General features: G+C 46.3%; 3 protein-coding genes and 1 long non-coding RNA gene across 9 annotated transcripts in view; 3 read left to right on the forward strand and 1 right to left on the reverse strand.

The window, feature by feature from the left end:
- Positions 1–1,421: 1,421 nt before the first annotated feature.
- LOC130529538 (interleukin-1 receptor type 2) lies at positions 1,422–5,146 on the forward strand. Of its 2 annotated transcripts, none has more exons than XM_057039918.1 (10): positions 1,422–1,548; positions 2,577–2,679; positions 2,762–3,020; positions 3,106–3,280; positions 3,364–3,541; positions 3,767–3,862; positions 3,954–4,019; positions 4,096–4,231; positions 4,348–4,493; positions 4,726–5,146. In XM_057039918.1, the coding sequence occupies exons 2-10, from the start codon at positions 2,595–2,597 to the stop codon at positions 4,869–4,871; spliced, it is 1,287 nt and encodes a 428-aa protein (XP_056895898.1). In that variant the 5' UTR covers positions 1,422–1,548; positions 2,577–2,594; the 3' UTR covers positions 4,872–5,146. The 2 variants fall into 2 exon arrangements, with proteins under 2 accessions (XP_056895898.1, XP_056895977.1); XM_057039997.1 differs by having other exon boundaries at positions 1,423–1,548; positions 3,794–3,862.
- LOC130529828 (uncharacterized) lies at positions 1,958–18,508 on the reverse strand. Of its 2 annotated transcripts, none has more exons than XR_008951673.1 (3): positions 18,108–18,508; positions 4,712–4,807; positions 1,958–4,214 (listed from the first exon to the last, which is right to left on the reverse strand). It is a non-coding gene; the product is annotated as an uncharacterized LOC130529828 (long non-coding RNA). The 2 variants fall into 2 exon arrangements; XR_008951659.1 differs by having other exon boundaries at positions 1,958–4,486; positions 18,108–18,506.
- On the forward strand, positions 5,819–16,204 carry zmp:0000000936 (interleukin-1 receptor type 1). Of its 4 annotated transcripts, none has more exons than XM_057039568.1 (12): positions 5,819–6,017; positions 10,422–10,499; positions 11,037–11,289; positions 11,391–11,580; positions 11,670–11,838; positions 13,274–13,336; positions 13,650–13,785; positions 13,879–14,033; positions 14,190–14,333; positions 14,926–15,093; positions 15,210–15,472; positions 15,624–16,204. In XM_057039568.1, the coding sequence occupies exons 2-12, from the start codon at positions 10,424–10,426 to the stop codon at positions 15,918–15,920; spliced, it is 1,914 nt and encodes a 637-aa protein (XP_056895548.1). In that variant the 5' UTR covers positions 5,819–6,017; positions 10,422–10,423; the 3' UTR covers positions 15,921–16,204. The 4 variants fall into 4 exon arrangements, with proteins under 4 accessions (XP_056895548.1, XP_056895643.1, XP_056895394.1 ...); XM_057039663.1 differs by lacking the exon at positions 5,819–6,017 and adding an exon at positions 6,756–7,273; XM_057039414.1 differs by lacking the exon at positions 5,819–6,017 and adding an exon at positions 6,759–7,347.
- The window catches only part of LOC130529482 (interleukin-1 receptor-like 1), an 8,208-nt gene continuing 4,156 nt past the window's right edge, over positions 16,349–20,400 (forward strand). The window contains exons 1-4 of the mRNA XM_057039788.1: positions 16,349–16,920; positions 17,286–17,442; positions 19,953–20,148; positions 20,305–20,400. The exon at positions 20,305–20,400 is cut by the window's right edge and continues 70 nt beyond it. Of these exons, the coding sequence (XP_056895768.1) occupies positions 17,376–17,442; positions 19,953–20,148; positions 20,305–20,400 (359 nt within the window). The 5' untranslated portion in view covers positions 16,349–16,920; positions 17,286–17,375. The remainder of the gene's footprint in view (positions 16,921–17,285; positions 17,443–19,952; positions 20,149–20,304) is intronic.

Here is a 20,400-nt window from a genome sequence, read left to right on the forward strand (position 1 = left end):
CTGCTGTGAAGGCACCAAACTCCTGCTGTGAAGGCACCAAACTCCCGCTGTGAAGGCACCAAACTCCTGCTGTGCACGCCTCACACACACGCTGTGAAGACGTCCCGTGTCCTGTGCATGTGTCCGCGCCCCAGAGGCCTTCGGCCATATAAGATCAGAACTGTGAACGCCTAATCGAGATCTATCCCGTGTGCGTATCCTGACCGACTGACTGGGATAAAACCATCTCCTCCGCAGTAACTTAGATTCATCGTTTTCTTCTCCAAACGGCTGAAGACTGCGTCAGCTGTGAGAAGCCTCCTCATCAATATGTCAGATTGGTAAAAGATGCAGGAAGAGGACTCAAAGCTGAGCCCCACCGGCCCCACACGGCACCTCCAGAATATTTAAATATTCTATATAATCGCACGTCTTTAGAAAAGGAACGGAGGAAGACGGAGGCCAGGTCAAAGTTCACCCTTAAGGTTTCGTGGCGTCTCCGGAGGCCAAAGATCCTGAACGTTGATCAGGAAATAAGAAAGAAAAGCTCCGACTGAAACCAGCTCACAGGAAATATGTGGAAAAATGAACAATTAGTCAGCCGAGGAACGTGCAGGTAATCACGGCCTGTCCAAAAAGACGTTGGGAGTGTCGCACGTGCACGGCCCACCTGTCTGTGAACACGGCGCCAGGTATGCAGAGCCGTCCTGCTCCTCCAGTTTCAGAAGGAAACGGGCTTTTCTTTACTTTACTAAGACTCAGCTGCACGATGGGATCAGAGAGCGTCGCCTCCTGGTGGCAGCCGCTGAATCAGATGGACACACACACACACACACACACACACACACACACACACACACACACACACACCACACACACACACACACACACACACACAATATGCAAATAAGACACACGTCCATTTCAAAGTGCAACTTGGACCATTTCGGGAGGGAACGTATAGAATCGAAGCTGTACGTGAACGCTGGGGTGGACGCCAGGGTTCTGCGAGGACGGACGGCGCTGGCGGCAACATTGGCGTTTGACCGCTTGCACGTGGGGAGCTGGCGATTGAGCATCGAAACAAACGGGGACATTTGCGACTTGAGCAACAGGCCGAGCAACAAGAATAGTAACAATAACAACACTGATGCACGAGTCTTCTCAGTTTTTACATCAAATCTGTGAATGGGACTCAAAGGGCTGCTGAGCCCACAGACGTGATTAAGTGTGTGTATATATAGTGTGTGTGTGTGTGGTGTATATATATAGTGGTGTGTGTGTGTGTGTATATAGTGTGTGTGTGTGTGTGTATAGTGTGTGTGTGTGTGTGTGTGTGTAGGGGGTAGTCAGCAGGCATGTGGTGAGCTGTACAGCACACTGCGATACATTGGGAAACCTGAGAAATTTCCATTTCAGAGGGGTGGGAACATAGAAAAGAGAGGACAGGTTTCCTCCGAGCAGAAAACTGACCGCGTGCTGCTGCGTCCACACCGTCGCCTCGTCTGCCTGCCACCGCCGTCACCGCCATCACCGCCGTCCCACGTCACCCGCGCTCACCTGACCGCTGTGAGTAGAACCTGAGGCAAGTGTTTCTACATTCACAGGGTCACATGTGCGAGTGTGTCTGTTGCATTAGAAGCTAAAATACACAACTGGGAGCATTCAAAGAGCGGCTGTTAGTTACACTATTAAAGAGAATAATTAACACTGCTGGAATGTGATGCTGTCAGGTTGAGAACGCTACATTCCTTAATGTGAGGGCTTTATGTTGCACTAGTTTACCAATGAAAGCACTTTTTTATTATTCGAGGTTTGAATAACTTCAGTGTACTTGCTCAGAAACGCCTGTTTATTAATATGGACTACAAATATATCATAAATGTGAAGATTCCTGGGTCACGTATGCAACCGATGTGAGCTCTCTGTACAATAATCAGACTTAAATTGCACTAAAAAAAGACAAGAAACGGAGAAATGAAATCCAGGCAATATTTATGTCGTTTCTTTTTAAGCTCTCCCCAGTGCGACACGTGCTGGTGCGCCTAAATCTGAACTGGACACGCCCACTGGGTTAATGAATGGGATTAAGCTTTGACGACACTCCAATTAGAACTGAAGGAAAACTAAAATCCCCAACGTGCGCGTGCGAAAGCAGCCGCTGTCACCGGCTCTGGGCTCAAAGACGAGGAAACAGGAGAGAAACAATTCTCTTCTCATAAAAAGTCAGCAAAATAAAACCCAAAGATAATATCCAGCGGCTGGATACAAAAGAGATAAAAACCTTTCAGTCTTTCCATCCTCTATAGGAGATGTACAGTATATAGATATATAGACCCTGACCTTTATACTCAACAGCAGGGAGGGGGGGGGGATCCTGTGATTCACCTCTGTGGCTAAATGTGGCCGTGGGAGTAGCACGTCACTGACAGCAGGCGTGATGTCACATCAGCATCAGGAGTTTTCACTAAACAGTGATAAAACGCAGCTGCGGGGAGGAAAAGGCAGCTCTGAGCGGCGGCTCGTGTCCCCAGTTGCTCCTCCTGCACCTCCAGACGACCACAGGGCCGATCTCATCTCTTCGCCGCCCCTTACAGGCTCCTCAGACGCCCATCATGGTCCACCTGCTGCTGATGCTGGCTGCGGTCCTCGTGCAGGACGCGTACGGACGACCTGCGCCCCCTCCTCTCCGAATGAAAGGTGCGCCCCCCCCCCCTGCACAGGCTGCAGACCCGGGCTGGGCGGAGGGTGACTAAAAAGTCCGCTGCTTTCCTCCCAACAGGTGGTTGCTACGTGACGTCTTCAGAGGTGGGGCTGTTCCGAGTGGAGGGCGAGGCGGTGATCCTCTCCTTCCCCATGTTCGCCAGGGTGCTGCACGTGCGCAGAATCGCCCCCTCCTCGGCGAGGTACGTCATTTCCAAGGCCAACGGGAGCGACTCTGCGGCCGCTGAGGACAAGGAGCGGGTGGTGCAGAGCGACAAGCAGCTGTGGTTCCTCCCAGCGAAGGCGTCGGACTCCGGGGAATACACCTGCACCTACAGGTGCGCCCTAAACCCACCCCGGCAAAACGGCGCCGCCGCATCCGAATGGGCTGTAAATTCTGTGCGTCTTGACATTTATGGACAGAAATGAGACCTACTGTGTCACTGGGAGCATCCGCCTGCACGTCTACGAGCCGCGGGCGGCAGACATGGAGAAGCTCTCCTTCCCGATAACAGCCACAGTGGGAGAGGAGTTGACATTAAAATGTCCATCAATCGGTGACTTCAACAGCACCTGCCGGCTGATCGAGTGGTACAAGGTGAGAGGAACCGTCCGTCGGCACCACCGCTTATATGTCAGACTCAATGCCTTGTTTTGACGCCCCGCTTTCCCCCCCGGCAGGATTCGGCGCCCAGCAGGCTCCAGCCGGGCAGAGGGAGCTCTTTCCAGTGGAACAACAGAAGCCTGTTGATCCCCAAAGTCCAGCGGTCTGACGCAGGCGTCTACACCTGCCAGCTCAACGTTGTGATCAACAACCAGCAGTTCAAAGTCAGCAGAGCCTTACTGCTCCATGTGGAAGGTGATTTCAGCCTGTAGATGGTGTGCGAGCGAATTTAAGGATAATGTGCAGACGAAAGTCATGAGGCGGCGCTGCCCTCTAGTGGACAGATGTGTGTAGCACACCTAATTAGTTCAGGGTACGCAGAATGAGCAGCACTAAAAAGCACACTTCCGGTTAGCTGGCATAAAACAATGTTCTTATTTATATGTACGTACACCTTTCTGAATTTACGCATATATTTAGGCCCTGCGATCATTCCTTCGCCCACAGGGCCTGACCTCAGCATCACATCCGACCCAGGGCGAACCACCACCACCAGCACCACCACCAGCAGCTACAGTAATGTTTACACCAATTCATACATTTCTCTGCAGAGATGACATGAAAGTCGTTCTGATCGACACCGTTATTTCTTTCTCTAACAAATAAGCTCCAAAATTCCAACGACCTGTGATCGTCTCACCTCTAAATGGAAGCGTTTACGAGATCCAGGAGGGTGAGCGTTGGTTTCTTTATTTAAACGGAATGCATGCACGTGTGCAAGGATCGGCGCCAACGTCTCTCTCGTTTAGGTTCTGCGGAGGAAATGTTCTGCAGGGTGCTGACTGAATGTGAGGCTGCAGACGCCACCGAGGTCACGTGGCTGGTGAACAGCCAGCCGGTGGAGTCGTCCTACCTGGACGGACGAGCTCTGCAGGGAGGCAGAAGGTGCCTTTCAACATTTCAAAATCACAGCAGTTTTTGGTTTTCAAATGAGTTGACGTCTTTATTAAGAACGTCGGAGCTATTTCTCCAGTTGAAGTGTTGCGTCTCATCGTTGCCAGGGTAACCAGGACGTCAGAAGGCTGCCAGATTGAGCTGAGGCTAATTGTTTTGGCCATCACTGAAAAAGACGCCAGCACGGAGCTGAGGTGTGTGACGCAGAACCAAGCAGGGAGGCAGGAAGTTGTGACACACCTGCAGCTTGAGGGTAAGACAGAAGGTTCCCAAATGACTTCAGATGTCTACAGGTTACAGAATTAATGCTAAAACTACAAGAAATTGACCAAACTTGCATAGAAAGCTACTTTACTCAAAACTAAGTAAACTTAGGGTTTATACCATTACGTAATGACAAAATGAAGCTTCACCCTGAGCTTTAAACACTGACTGTTTGCCGTGATGAACCCGTAAAGGACACGCGTGTACCTGCCTCTCCCCAGACTCCACCTTCACCTGGCTGCTGGTGGCCGTGGTGGCCGGCTCCTGCTTCCTGACCGTGGTGTCGGTCTTCCTCTGCGTCCTCTTCAAACCCAAAAGGAAAAAGAAGATGGATTATTTTCTGGCTCGACAGAACAGCACTTTCTAACAGCAAATCCAGTCCAAACCATCACCACCGGAGTGATCGTTGCCATGCCAACACTCCATGTCTATGTGTACCATAAAGGCAATAATCGGGAAGATAGTCGGGACTTTTACACCACTAAATGAATATCAGGGAGCTTTTTCTACCTAGTCTTGCTCATTTGTGCAAATTAAGATGTAAATTAACTTTGAAGAACGAGAGAATATTTTCAGCACCTGTGTCTTGTTTCAGATGCAGTTGAGTGTGATCATTTTAAATAAAGAAAAACAAAAACATTATTGCTGGCGTGTGTACGTGTGTGTGGCGTCTTTGTGAAACTGAGTACGTGCACGAGCGCGACAGCTGCAATGTGGCATCATATCCTGTCACAAAGGGTCAACAGCATTACCGAGCGGTGTCAGTTTAATATATCATTTTTAGTGGTCAGCTCTGCAGTAGATTGCCTATGACCTATGTTTTGATGTCTATTTAGGCCTATTTAGGGTATAGAAACATACTAACTCATAATTCAAACCACATCCTTTATTTGCACATGAATCCAGACAGTCCCAGAATGAGAAAAAAAAATCATGGTTGTAACCTGGATATCGAGAGGATGTGCAATCAGGTTGCAGAAAATTTTAAATAATCATAAGAAATTAGAAAACTGAAGCAATCTTAGCGGCTGGTGCAACAATTTTGAATTCTCTGTGTGACCACTAGAGGTCGCAACAGGCCAGTGTTTTAAAATATGACATGGAGCGTTATATAACCCATAATTTATTCAGAATACAGCTAAGAGCTTAAGAAACGATCTGGGGCTGGTGAAGCCGGGATAAGATGGTTTTCAGAGTGCTGATCTTCAACTCCTGGCCTCTGAACAGCAAGGAGAGTTGGATTAATATGTTCTGTGTTGATCATGTGAACAGCAGGATTCAGGCAGCTCTCCTCCCATTATTGCTCAACACTCTTACATGCAAGCTGGCTTTCAAAAGAGCTTTGGGAAGGAAATTGCAACACGTGCTTCAGACTCCAGAAAAGAGGAAGTCAAAGCCAGCGGACACGGCTGAAGTCAGCACTCAAACTTTCTTCTTTCCGCTCCTCATCCAAGCAAAATGTTTTTACAAGATTTTCAAGTGACCTGAGGAGCCTGTTGATATAATCAGACTGGTGAGTCCTTGGTTTTATGAATGGTTGAAAACAGTTCGAATCTAAAGCTCCATTCCCAACTTCCCAACATCGGCTCACATTGGCTGCTTTTTCTCCCACATGTGCTTCCCTGTTTGACTGTTTTTTTTAATTATTTTTTCCTCTGGCCTCATTTTATTAGTATTTATATCATTAACAAGACAACTCAAAATTATATTTCACCAAAACTTCTGCTCATGTACGTCCAAACTCGCCTCCAGAGATGTTTGGAAAAATGGGAATGAAAGGTGACAGTGTCGCCCCCTTGTGGCCGACACACAGATGAGGCCACAGGTGATGCCGCTCGATCTTTAAAGACGTTTGGACGCAACATCACACTGGTGGCCAGTTTAGACATTTCCTCCATTTCCAAATGATGCACAACCTGCAGTTGCATGCGACCGTGTTGAAAACGTTTTTGGTGCACAGTAAATGTCTCACTGTGGCTGTGGCAGGGAGGATGTCGCAGGGAATCCCTTTTAAACGTCTTAGGTTTACTTCTGGATTGTGGTTGAAGCTGACTGACTCATGCATGATTCCTGGGGCTTCCTCAAACGAGCAGAAACGTTTTGCACGACAAGCAAAAAAAGGGAGGCTGCTTTTGATGTTTTTATCGTTCAATATTCTGTCTTAAAATGTACATTTTCATGAATTCCCAGCTGGTAGTGACCCGTGTTGTTGGAAACAGGGTGGAAGAGCTCTTATTAGCTCACGCGGGGCAGCTGGCACACGCTGCTCCCCCGGCCGGAGCAATGAGGCCTGAAACGGCCCTTTTTCCCGGAGCGGACAAACATAAACGAGTCCATTTGTAACGCTGGCCTGCCCCTAAAACGTGAACAAACGTAGGCAGATGTTGTTTGTCTGGGGATGAAGCCGAGCTCCGCTCCATACCGGCGGAAGCATGTGCACCCTGCAGGGGAATTATCTCTGGGATGAACGCCAACTCCCCCCTCGGCGCCCCGGCATAAACTCAAATATCTCCAATAGATTTCAACGGTGAGAACCAGGACTCAGGCGGTTATATTCAGATGAGGCTATTCTGGATCTGCTGATGGTGCAACAGCCTGTTGAAGTGAGAGGGGAGAGTCCAGTTCACTTCAGTGGTGCAATCCAAACACGGCCTTCCTCCTGGCTGCCGGGGTTGTTGCCGCCGCCGTCCCCTGAAGGTGGGACCAGTGCTGTTGAGTCAATGACAGAGCTGCATGGTTGAGCTTTCTCTCTGCACGCAAGGGTCACAGGTGAGGCTTCCTCTGAGCTCTGAGCCGGGCCGCCGCCGCTCTCTTCCATCCTGTCCGGCGCTGCGCTCTCGCTGGTGAGTGTGCACCTTTCGCTCGCTTCCTGATGACTTTGAATGAAAAACAATGTCTCATAATACTGAGGCAGACTGGTGAGCTCCAGCCAGGCTACAACTAATATTTACTTGTTCTTGGACCGGGGAGCCTCTGCTTGTGTTCTTTAGCTCTGTGTGTGTTTAGATGAGTGCAGCTTTGGCAGGGAAAGCATTCGATTTGCCGTCAGCGTGTAGCTACGATCTCCAGTCTAAGGCAGAAGGAGCTGCGTGGAGATCTGGGCGTGCGTCGGGTTTATTGCTGACGCCGACCTTTGAGCTGAATTAGAAGCCCTTCGGGAGGCTGTGGTCTGCCTCGAGCTCTGATCTAAAAACCTAAATTTGTGACCTGGATATGCATTTAATGCTCCTTTGCAACTTGATGTTTTTTGTTAAAACATGCAGCAAGTCCTATTTTACACTTTTAAATAGAATTGATACATATTAATGTGGGGATTTGCTGTACATCAAGACTTCAGTGAATTCTTGGCAGAAAAACTGGTATCATACAATCCATCATTTGGATCATTTCGTCCTTTTAATGGTCGTTTCCCACGGTCACCGCGCATCAATGCTGGCATCTGTTAGAATAATCTGATTATTCCCACAATCTGTCATCCTCAGTCATGGATTTCAAGATGTCCAGCTGCCTCTTTAATTATTTCCCACGATTAAGAATAAACTGTTTTAGAGGTGGAACATGTGTACCTGAGAAACGACACATCTCTCAGCAGCAAAAGAAGGAACCTCAAGCTAATTGGGACACTGCGAACATGAGTTAAGATAAGAAGTGTCACCATCACTCCAACATGCATCAGGGCAGCTGCATCACGTTACAGCACCAGTGGCGACTTCAGAGTCAAACATGGGTTAAACTGTGGTTCCTGGGGAGTCTGAGGGTTAATAAGAATCAAATGAGGGTTTCAATTCTTCACCATGGTATGGAAACACATCCTCTTCCACTTCCTTTCTTCCTCTTTTGCCTCCCCTTTTTTGCTTTGCTTAGCATCTAAGAGCATGAGAATATTGCAGCAGGTCCAAACAGTCCGTTTCCCAGAAGTATATGAAGCCTCGAGTGACCTTTAGCATCAGCGAATGTTTGGAAAATTCAATTAGCACGCGGGGTCATCTGGGTGCTCTCCTTTCTTTCTAGGTTTTTCAATCTTTCCTGCTGCTCAACAGCAGTGTGAGATGTTCCGAAAAACAAGCGGAAGAACATCTATTATCTCGCCTTTGTCTAGATGATGAACCATGACTCTGCACATTTATATTGACTCATATCACAACAGCGGCGTTAAACCACCAAGCTCAAATCACCCCGCTGTTACTTCCAGATGTTTTCATTTATCAAACACCAGACGCGATCATCTGGATTATTCTGGATTATTATTATTCTGGAGACAGCAAAACAAGGGGTTAACAACAGAAGCACGTTTGTCAGACGGTTTCCAGTATATGTTCAGACCGTGACCTTGGACCTCCGATCGGCGTGTCGCAATCGCTGCGTCACAAACAGATGGACAACGTTTGCACGAATGAGCAGATGTGTGGACACGAGCGGCTCCTGAAGGCAAACAGGACTAAGTGTCCTCCGTAGGTTTAGGAGGAAATCAGTCATTGGTTCTGAAACACTGCCTCACTGCGCCGCATTCATGCTGCATTCCATCTTATTGCACACCGATGAGCAGGAACAGGAAGGTTTAAAACAGAAAGCCACATGTGGATGTAAAAATACATGATATAAACACCACAAGTGTGTCCAGGACACCTCTTTTCCTCTTTCATTCATCAGTTTCCTGCCAGGAAGTCATGTTTCCAGAACCTTGTCTGCAGACAAGGTTGGTGATACAGCGCTTCTCGTACGCCGCTGTAAAAATACCAGCTAATGTGAGCAGCAGAGGTGTGTTCCCTTCTCTAAACACTGTGGTCCGTCCGGACTCGCACCCCAGGTCTCAACATTCCTCAAGCTGCAGTAAAGTCGGTTGAGAATTCCTCGTTCCACAGGTTGAATCAGAATATCAGTGCAGGTACGGGCAGAACTGCACGATCAGCTGGGTGGTGCTGCTTGCTCCATTTTACAGGCTGCGCACGCGACGCTGCTGTTGCTCGTAGCAACGACTGGCAAACAAGTTGATGCAGGTCAAACCTCAGAAGGTTAGAGAGAGGTTGTTGCAAAACATGGTTAACCGGGGTAGTGACAACAGCCTTTTTGAGTTGTGATGACAGACGCACATGTACGATATCTAAACACACGATCTTATTGAAACCACAGCTTTGGCGCAGTAATACGGGTGCCCAGTAAACCACAACTATGCCCATGTTCAAGGTGTCTTTTTCCCTGTTGTGCAGAGGTACGAGGGTGGTTACCACATCTGTCTTCATCTCACAGTGTCACCCGTTAAGCCATGGTGATGAGCCACCTTACTTTTAGTCTATCATTCATATCAGGTTTGTAAAGCTGGCTTGATATGGCCTCGTTATTACATGTGGTGAGACACGCGGTCAGATTAGATCAGCCGCTGCTGACTTCTGCGACTGTGGTCTGACACCCAGCCTCAACAACAGCATCTCCAACATGCACGTGAAACCAACCAGACAATGATTTTAATCTCCCTAAACTATATTTACCCCCTCTTAAAAGTCATTTTACCTCTTAATCTCTTAATTAATAGGTCAGCCATTAGTGTTAAACTGTGCACTGAGCCATTTAAAATAAATAACAAGAAGAGGCCATTAACACCGGAAAAGTCAACAGGACCAGAGAGCAGAAAATTTCTCTATGAATAAGTAGACTTTAGGAATGCTGGGCGTCCTTCCAGATCCAAAGTGTTACGCAGCATTTCGTCAGTTTCCCAGAGACGCTGCTGACTACATACCGAGTGTTTGTCACCCATAACTGAGGTAGAGGTGGGAAAGAAGAGAGTGTTCTGAGCAGGGAAAGGTTCGGCAGGAGGGATAAGGTTTTATCATTTCTGTACGTTTTCAGCAGGATTGTTGTGACTTTTCATACAGAAGGATCTTCACCATTTTTAACTGCACATTCCATCTTCATGTTTCAGATATGGACCTCTGTTACAGGCTGGGATTGCTTCTGTTTTTCCTCAAACCGCCTCAGATTTGTGCAGTCTTCATAAATGGTGAGCAGAAAAAAGAAAAATTTCTATTGGTTTATTTTAAAACAAGACTTGGTTACTTAGAATAAACTTACCTCCATTTGTTTTGTTAACTCGTTTATTTAGTCTAGACAAATGTACTTTGCTACCCTCTTGTGGACTTTAGCGAAACTGCACCTACTTGTAAATCTTTTAATATTTGCTCTGTGACGTTTATTGTCAGCATATATAACACGATTTACAGCAGATATGCTCAGTATTTACATGCATACATACAAAAATGTCTCCCTCTTGTGGCACGAACAGCAAAATGGAAAAATACTGGGAAGTGATCCATGTTGTCCTGTGGGGACTTCGAAATCCCAGAGCTGCTCTTTACGACAGCATCCAATAAAAGACAGGAAACAACAAACAAACTTGAAGTTTCCTTTTAAAAATGAGGCTGTAAACTAATCAAGACATTAAGAAGACAGAAAACAATGACTTTCTTTTTCACAACCAAATAAATCACCATACTAATGTGATTAAACTCACTAATTGTTTGTGCTGCTTGTGCTGCAGACAACTGTACCGACTACAAAGTCCAGTTTGATAGAACTTTTACTGTTCCTGGGGACATGGCAATGCTCAACAGCACCCTGCTGACCACCAAGGTGTTCAACTTCTCAGCCATCCCTTACAACATCTCCTGGTATGACTCGGCCACCGGTAAAGAAATGACAAACCAAACCGGTCGAATACTGGTGCGCGGAGAGACGCTGTGGTTTCTCAATGTGACAGAGGAAGACGCTGGAGACTACATGACCATAGTGAGGTATCGTGGGAGCAGAAATCTGAGATGAACACCGATGCGTTGGCCTTCACACTTCTGTGGGAGCAGCCCTAAAGCTGCCTTTAATTACTCGTTTTTTACAGAACGGCAACATGGTGCTACAGAGAGTTTACCAAGCTGGTGGTGGAGCAGCCTACCGAGGAATGTGGACGGCCCAGAAAAGCTAACCAGCACCTTACAAATGGAGCCACTGACATACTTGCCTGCCCCCTGAAGGTTTATATGACCAAACTGGACAGCTACAACGTCACGTCCTCCATCATGTGGTACAGAGTGAGTTGTGGGAAAGTCTCGTCACAGCTGTAATTTACCCCTGCGTGAAATAAAAAGAGCCGACCTTCCTTTGCTTTCCTTTCCTGAAGGACTGCGAGGCCATTGTTGACAGTGAGGGCAGGTACACCTACATAGGAACCAAACTGAAGATCCCTGCGGTGACGTCCGAGGACAGCGGCCTTTACACCTGCACGCTGTCCTTCACTCTGGACGGAGTGGCAGGATCCGTGTCGGAGACCATTGATGCCTGGGTCACAGGTACGAACGTATAAGGCAGGGGTGGGGAACCTTTTTCATATCAAGGGCCATTTCAATTTTTATAAAGTCTGCCGAGGGCCTACTCACAAAAACTGCAATACAACAAGATAATCAAGAAAATAAATGAAAAGAAAGAAAGATAAAGACAATAATAATAACAACTAGAAAGCACTCGGAGAGCGCAGACCTCCGCCAAGCGCAACAATTCCTGGCATATTGTGATTTCCACCATAAATATTAGTCCCACATATACTTTGACTACATATTTAGATTCCTTGACCATAAAAACATACCGTTATCCACTGGAATCATAACAATATGTCTTAGTTCAGTTATTCACGAAAAAAATTCACGCTTTGAAACAATTTTACTTTCTACGGCGCGAGCGCCTCAGCGGCAGCTACGAGGCACGTTCACGAACTCTCCTTCGGCGTGAGGTTTCAGCTTCGTGGCTATTAATTCACTCACCACAAAACCTGCACGCGTAATATTCTCTCTGTCGGTACATGGTCGTGTGAAAGCTGCTTGTTGAGCCTCCAAACTCCGACAAAGAGCGTTAATTTTATCCAAACGCATCTGTCCTTTCGACTCGTCGAGTTTAGCGTGTTTCGAGCTGTAATGGCGCTCGAGATTTGCCTTTTTCATCACTGCCAGCGCCTCGCCACAAACTAGGCACACTGGCTTGCCTTTTACTTCAACAAAGAAAAAATCATTTGTCCATTTCTCCTGGAATACACGGCATTCTGCATCCACCTTCCTTTTCTTGACAGTCGCCATGATGCATCAATTTTTCGTCCGTGTCAATCAGTCCAGCCCACTATGTACATCACATGCTGTGTTCACTGACCCTGATATAACCGTCTGTTTTATCTCAGAAAACGGGAAAATATTTCCTCTTGTTACAAAAGAAATTTCAGGATACGAAAGGCAAAAATACACTACCGTTGCTACTGCAGCTCGCGGAGTTTAGCGAACGGTCCCACTGTATAAGTGCACATATAAAATATAAAAATCTTATTGCGTTGCGGGCCGGTAGAAATGGTCTCGGGGGCCGTATACGGCCCGGAGACCGGGTGTTCCCACCCGTGGTAAAAGGGTTAATGTAGACTTTGCTGTGACTCAGCTAAAGATTGGAAGATAACTGGAAGTCCAACGGTGATAACGTGTTCCCCTTTCTACAATTTACTGGCTGGCTGCGTATGTAAACAACAGAGACAGACGTGGAAGCAAACAAGATTTTAAGAGCTGGGTGTCAGGTTCTTGGGAAAGTTTAAGGTTCAGTTTTGTTCATACAGACTGTGCATGAGCTGATGGAGACACTGCCATTGTTCCAGTGGGATAAACTTACTCAACCAGCTGACCAGTTTGAAAACAAATGTCAAACGGGAAGAGGTGGTCATTCTAACGGCCCACATTCGTGACGCTGTCATTGCAGATGAGTACTCCCTGACACCGCAAGTGCACGAACCAGCCAGCGAGATCATCAAGGCAGAGCTGGGTGAGTCGCCGTCTACAGCGCGGCGTGAGGGACAGGGTGGTTTGCAGTCGCAGCGCAGAGAAAATGAGTCAAGCCTCGGCCAAAACCACATCCGCCTCATTCATTTTCCCCTCACACAGCTTGTTGCAACTGTAAGGTCAGAAGACGCAAGTAGAACTTGTGTGTGAGGCTCTACTGGCTACGCTCCTCAAGTTTGGAGTCCTCAAGTTTGCTGCTCTAATTATGAAGAACTGTGTGATGAAGTCATTTCATACGACATTCAGATAAAGGGGTGGACGTTTGTCCCACTGACTGGGACCGTTTGTGTGTTCAGGGTCCAATTTGACCAAGCTGTGCAGAGTGTTTGTGCCGGGCGTCGGCAGCCCCCTCGTCCATGTCATCTGGATCGTCAACAATACATTGTTGTTCAGTACCCAGCCTTCTGACCGGATCTACACAGCAGAACAACGGTCAGAACCCTCAACTGAGCCTCCGGTCACCACCGCTGCCTGTAACTGCCTGTGACTTATTCTGTTGCGTGACTCTATTTTCCCGTTAACCAGGTTTTTTAACCAGGAAGAACCTTTTGAAGGAATGTGGCTGGAGCGACCTCTGATGTTCTCCGAGCTAAGGAAGGAGGATTTCGCCATCAACTACACCTGCAAGGCGTACAGCGCCAGGGGAAGCCCTGTAGCATACTTTACCTTAATGCCCACAGGTAAAGCGCCAATAACCGCATAGACATTTACTCCAAACCTTTCAGCCATTCCAGCTCTGAACAGGCTGAAACAAAGCGCATCTTCATCGCCCAGGAAACCTTGGAGACACGCGCCACCTAAACTGGTCCCAACCGGTGTCATTTTCATATCCGCAGATCCCGACCTCATTCTGCCTATCGGAGTTGTGCTCGGCGTTGTGTTCGTCCTCTTCGTCCTCAGTGTCTGCATCTACTACATCTTTAAGGTGGAGATTGTGCTGTGGTTCCGGAGCGCCTTTCCGGTCCTTTATATAGATAAAGGTAACAGTGCACAAACAGTATGTAGGTGACATTTCTTAACGTCAACTCAGAAGAGTAAAAGGCAAGAGCAAAGCTACCCCAAAATGACCCAAATTGGGGAAAACCAACATTGAGGGCTTTGACCTTAGAAGACTCACATAGAGCAGCAGCCTACAGACTGAAACCCAGGATGTGAAGCGTACCTGCTACCAGCAAACAAAGGAAATCAAACACAACCGCAGCTCTGCCTCGGGTATATCTGACGTGTCGCACGCCACTCAAGGGTTGCGTGGTTAGCAAACAAACAAAAAAAACCCAAAACGGTAGCATCACGTTTTCAACTCTTCGCGCCACACAACAAGCACTCATTACAATAAAGGCTCTGCGTGGTTAGGCTGGATTTAGGTGAAATTGTGGACGTTTATTTTCAATAGCGTGCCTATGACTTTCGTGACCAAATTAGGCGGCATTTCTCAGAATTCCAGTCAGTAAAAGTAAAAAGGGAAAGTGATTTGACTCGTTCCGTTATCCAGCACGTCGCAGTTCAGGGGTGGTGCACTGACGGCTCAATTAAAAGAAACAAGAGACAATTTGCTTTATTTTTTTTGGGCAGATTCAGATGGAAAGCTGTATGACGCCTATGTGGCGTACCCCTCGGCCTGTTCCTCTGGGTACAACACAGAAGTGGAGACTTTTGCCATACACACACTACCTCAAGTCCTGGAAAAGGCCTGTGGATACAAACTCTTTATCGCAGGCCGCGACTGCCAGCCTGGCCAGGGTAATGCTCCTAACGTGTGATCAATACTGCCACGTGTAGAAACTGCACAGCTTAATACCCGATCCAGAGCTCATCACAAACCAAAGCTCATGTCAAGCTTCTCCCGTTTCTCGCAGCTATGGTGGACTCGGTAGAGGAGAGCTTGCAGGCGAGCCGCAGATTCCTCCTCCTCTACAACGCGTCCACCTTCAGACACACCAGCAACAACAACAACATCATCCTCTCCGAGGACGGCGTCATCAGCACGGGCAGCAAGACGGGGGACAGCGGCAGCAGCACGGACTTCGTCTATGACGACGACGGCGTGTATCCGGACCAAAGGCAGCAGTTTGAGGTTGTTGTAGGGATGCACAGAGCGCTGCTGGAGGGATCTCTCAAGGTGAGAACATCCACTTCCTCTCGGCAGCTTTGCATTTGCTGACGCATGGAGAAGGTTCTGATGACGTCCGCAGCTTTGAAAACAGGGGCAGTGATTGAAAATCCCCTCCTGTGCTACCGATGCCGAAGCTAAATGGAGTTCTCCTTTACAGGTGATTCTAGTGGAGCTGGAAGAAATCAGCCCGGAGCAGCTGGCCCTTTTCCCAGAGTCAGTGCGTCACCTCAGGAGGAAGCAGGGTGCCGTGTGCCTGTGGAAGAACCACAGACAAAAGCAACAATGGCCCACGTGTGGAAGGCCGACAGAGGCCGAGAAGACCGGCGGAAGTGACACGCAATCATCAGCGAAGCTGTCACCCTCGTTAAGATTTTGGAAAGAGGTCCGGTACCACATGCCCGTGAGGGGCAAGAGAGTCGTGTACCCTGAGAAAACTGCACTTCTGAACCTATGACAGCCTCAACGCGCACACAGATCACTCAGAAACACTCGTTCGTCTTCTCTACTGCAGGAAATACTGATATTCCTAGCAAGGAAACCAAAGGACAAGTCTGAGAAAGGAAAACAAATGTAAATTATGTGTAAATTATGTATGCACAGTGTCTTTGTGTATATTTACTTGTATATATGTAAAAACTGGACTGCTGCTGCAGCGTTACGTTACTGTACTTCTAAAGTCACATATCAGGTTCTCAGTAACAGCAAAGCCAAATGTTTATTAAAATATAGAATACAGTATTGTGTGGGGTTTGTCCTGTATTTGTGTACGAGATGTTAACAGTGTTAGTTGTGTTGGTGGTGCAGATATCACTATAGCAACGGCGTCAGACACCTCATCTCAGGACACCCAAACACCACCAAACACCACCCGCAGTATTAAACATCTGAAAAACAGGATGGAAGTTACACAATGTTGTAGCTGCAGGGGAAAGTGAGCACCAGGTAGAACAACTTTCACTTCTGATAATAGAATGGCTTGTAATGATCAGAAAGTCCTTTTTTTAAGAAGTCAGTGTTTGACCATCAAAATAGCAGCGATTCTTTTGAAGTATGGCTCCAGAAAGGTCAGCAAATTTAATTTCGTTGAAGCCCGCAGTCCGAATAACTTCTATAAGCAAAGGTTTCCATGGACTCAAAGACATTATTTGCATGTTTATGCACACAAACATCAAATCCTGATTACAATAAAACTTCTCATCCCGTTACTCTAATTTGATGCATATTATATCTGAAAGATTGGCAGCATTGTTCAAAGCTAAATTCCGCTCGGAGGAGGATGAATCATTGCTGCACACCGTCGATACACTACAAAGGAAGTCTTGTGTGTTGCTTTTCTTTCCTGTTGGGTGGAAATTTCACACAGAGGAAAGTATAAATGGCTAAAAAGAAAGAGGGTGGGAAAACCCAGCAGAAGCACCTCGGTGACAGCACTAACGAAGTCGTCACTCAGCTTGGTGAGTTAATTAAAGTGGTTTCAAGTTTCATCTGTGGAGGTTTATCTTTGAATCTGTGGGCATTTTTAACTGGTTTCATACTGACTGGATTCTACAGCACTTCATTTATACTGATTTTGACATATTTTTTATGTATTTTATCATTATTCAGCATTCCATTAGTGCCTGTTAAATGAACTGCATAAATATCATAAAAATTCAGTATTATAGCCACATACAAAGCAGGAGGAGAACTAAAATCACTGACAATGTCAGATTAATAGTTTCATTATAAATCAGAAAAAGGAAACCGATGACGGATTTACCAGCTAGAACTGAATCTACATTCCTTGTGTTGAATGTGGACATATTTCACTTCCTTACAGAACAATCTGCAGTCAGTTTACCCACCAGGAAATGTGTGAAACCATATTTTACCAGTTGCTGCTGAGGTGATCGAGATAACGACGGCGAGCATGGCCGGAGCGGGGTGGCTCGCCACGGTGGTGGCACTGCTATCGGCAGCGTTTGTTGGAGCCCATGGTGAGTAGCGACCACCCTTTTCCTATTTTTGCTGACTTGCAAAACTACTCTTATTCCTGTCACAGCCGCCGACCAGCAGAAATCGGAATATTGACCCTTGTACTTTTAGAAGGAATGACAAACGCATACATAGATGACTAAAATGAAGAATTCAGCTGTAAATATCAGAAAGTGACACCTCTCAACTTCCAATAGGGTAACAACCCATTTACCCAGACCATAATAATCCTGTAACATATATCAGAGAGTCAGCAGGACTGGTGACAGAAACTGAAAGACATTTAAATAATAATGATAATAATATTTGCTGAAGAAAGCAGGAAAAGGAGCCAGAACTTGTGGAAAGTCTCTTGCCCCTTGGCCAGCAGATGTTATGAACCTCTGGACTTTAATTCCATTTAAATATGAACCAAATTGGTTTGTTAGTGGTGATTTCAATGTAAAGTCGCCAGCTGTCACGTTCAAACTGCAACATACCAAATTTCTAGCATGACTTGGTGTGTGTGGGTTTTTCTTGACACGATGAGCAACAGTAAATTTAACAAACCAAATAAGAGTTTAGTCGCAGGTTCCCATCAATGAGCAGGAGTTTAGCATGAGGACCTTTTATCAAACATCCCAGCCTACGAATAAAACAGCAGTTAGTGGGAGGACAGCGGTCATACCTTGAATTCCTGTGGTCCAGAGAACGATCCAGGCACATTAAGCATGTTAATCCAGCGTTTTTTAACTTTTCTCTGCTAGTTTCCCCACACGCCATCCACGCTGTTTGCTACGTTTGGCTACTCGTTATAGGTCAGGCTTAAATTTCTATTCCGTTTTCTGTACCAACATTATACAGCTTCTCGTTAACTAGTTGAGTTTTGTGACCTCTTTCTTTTACTTGGACGTTTTTGTTAGTCTGAATTAGCGACGCTGGCTTAATTAGTCTTCATGCTACATTCAGGGACTCGACAATAGATCACCCGACCAGGTGAAACTCGTTTGGATTCCTAACTATATAAACAAAATATAATATATTTTATATTATATATATATATTATTATTTTATCATATATAACATTTATTGTGACTGGCTTTACCAAACGCGGAAATATTGTTTGACAGTGATTTGAGTGATTTGAGACATTGCGAGTCCTCGTTTTTATTATTAAAATCCATTTTTACTCCCATCATGAACACACCATCGCTCGGTATCGATATTTAATCGATACACCTCATGATATTGGCATTTTAATAAACAGGAGCAAAATACTTCCTGTGTAAAACCTCAAAACCTTTTTTAAAACAGACTGCAGTCCTTTTGTTATCCTTTCCCCCCCAGATTTCCAACCCTATAATTATTATAGGGGTGGCCAACCAGTCAGAGCCCAAGAGCCACATCATACACATGGGCACACATGAACATAACCTCATCCCTTCCTCACACACACACACACACAGACCTCCGCTTAGCCAGATTTATTGTAAATGTCACACACCAACATGATAATGACAGAATTTGACTTCCACAGACCACGGGCCAGTCATTCTCAACAATGAACATTGTGTGCACTGTCTCACACACACAAACTCTCAGTTCAACTAAGTCCACAAACGAAAATATAATTATTAAAATATCTTTTTTTCTCTTACTATGAATGTTGCTTAGTGGGACTTCTGGCATCCCTTGCTTTGAACAATCCTCTTCAAATCTGGCTTGTATTCAGTTCTTTCACATGGTCGTCAGTCAGAACAGATCGATGCTTTGGTTTCACGTGTTTCAGGGTAGAAAACACAGACTCGCAGACGTGTGTTGACCCAAATATTGACAGGATCTTAAGAGCGGGGCTTTAAAACAGTGCGGGGCTTTAAAACAGTGCGTCTCCACATTAAATGGGGCAACGAGGAATGCGATCTGTGGCCTTTTCAGTTGTAGATCACGGAACCGGGTCACGAAGCTTTCGTGCATTTTTTTCCTGCCATTTTGAAGGCGAACTTGACACTAATTGCTGACTCAAAAGATCTTGTCCCAACTGAGAAACTTTGCGGTATTTTTATCTAACGCGCATGCGCTTTTGGCGAAAGTACCGTATTGAACTCAAGCGAAGCGAACACGCACATTAAAAAAACACAAACCCAAACTTCGATATGAACGTTAGAGCCGCATGAAACCAGGCAAAGAGCCTCGGGTTGGCCAGGCCTGCCCTATATTATAGCTTATTAAAAGTCAGTCAAATACTAGAATGACAGGAAGACCAATATTTCCCCATTTAAAATATACAGCAAAGTCAAGACTTTACACAATCTACCACGCCTACAAAGCACAGATTATCCTGAGAAATTCTTCATCAGCACACAAATGACAGTTCTAATAGCCAGCTGGCCAACAGTCCCAATAACACGGGTCAATCAGTTCTGCAGATCACTGGATGTCATCATGACGGGACACATGAATGAAGAAATAAAAACAGTTCCATTTTAGTAAAGGTTGCTTTTACCCAATTTCCCACCCCCATTCTCACAACCAGAACGCACGGAGACCTACAAAGTTAGTGTCGGCCACCTTTTTATACTGAAGTGCCGGATCAGTCAGACTAATGTGACCTGGAGCAGAGAGGGGACCCACAACCAGAGCCTGCCTCCTGGAGTGGAAGCCAGGGGGGGCCTGCTGCGCTTTCTGCCTGTGCAGATGGAACACAACGGATCCTACACCTGTCAGAAAAGGTAAAGAAATATTAATCTGCTCCTGAATGACTGACAGATTTGTTCTATTTTTACTAAAAGAAAAGTTACCCACATGCGTTCAGTATATAATTTAATGGAGATGCCGATAAAAGCAAACTAATTTGCTGGTACTGCTGTACTGTTTCTTCTTCACAGGGATGAGACTAATTTAAAGATGAAGTTCAGTGTCTTGGTGTCCAGAGAAAAGTGCCCTGAAGCCCTTGAGACTAGAATCATCTCACAGGGACGCAA

The sequence above is a fragment of the Takifugu flavidus genome, chromosome 1 (genome assembly GCF_003711565.1).
Source record: "Takifugu flavidus isolate HTHZ2018 chromosome 1, ASM371156v2, whole genome shotgun sequence".
Classification (NCBI taxonomy): Eukaryota; Metazoa; Chordata; class Actinopteri; order Tetraodontiformes; family Tetraodontidae; genus Takifugu; species Takifugu flavidus.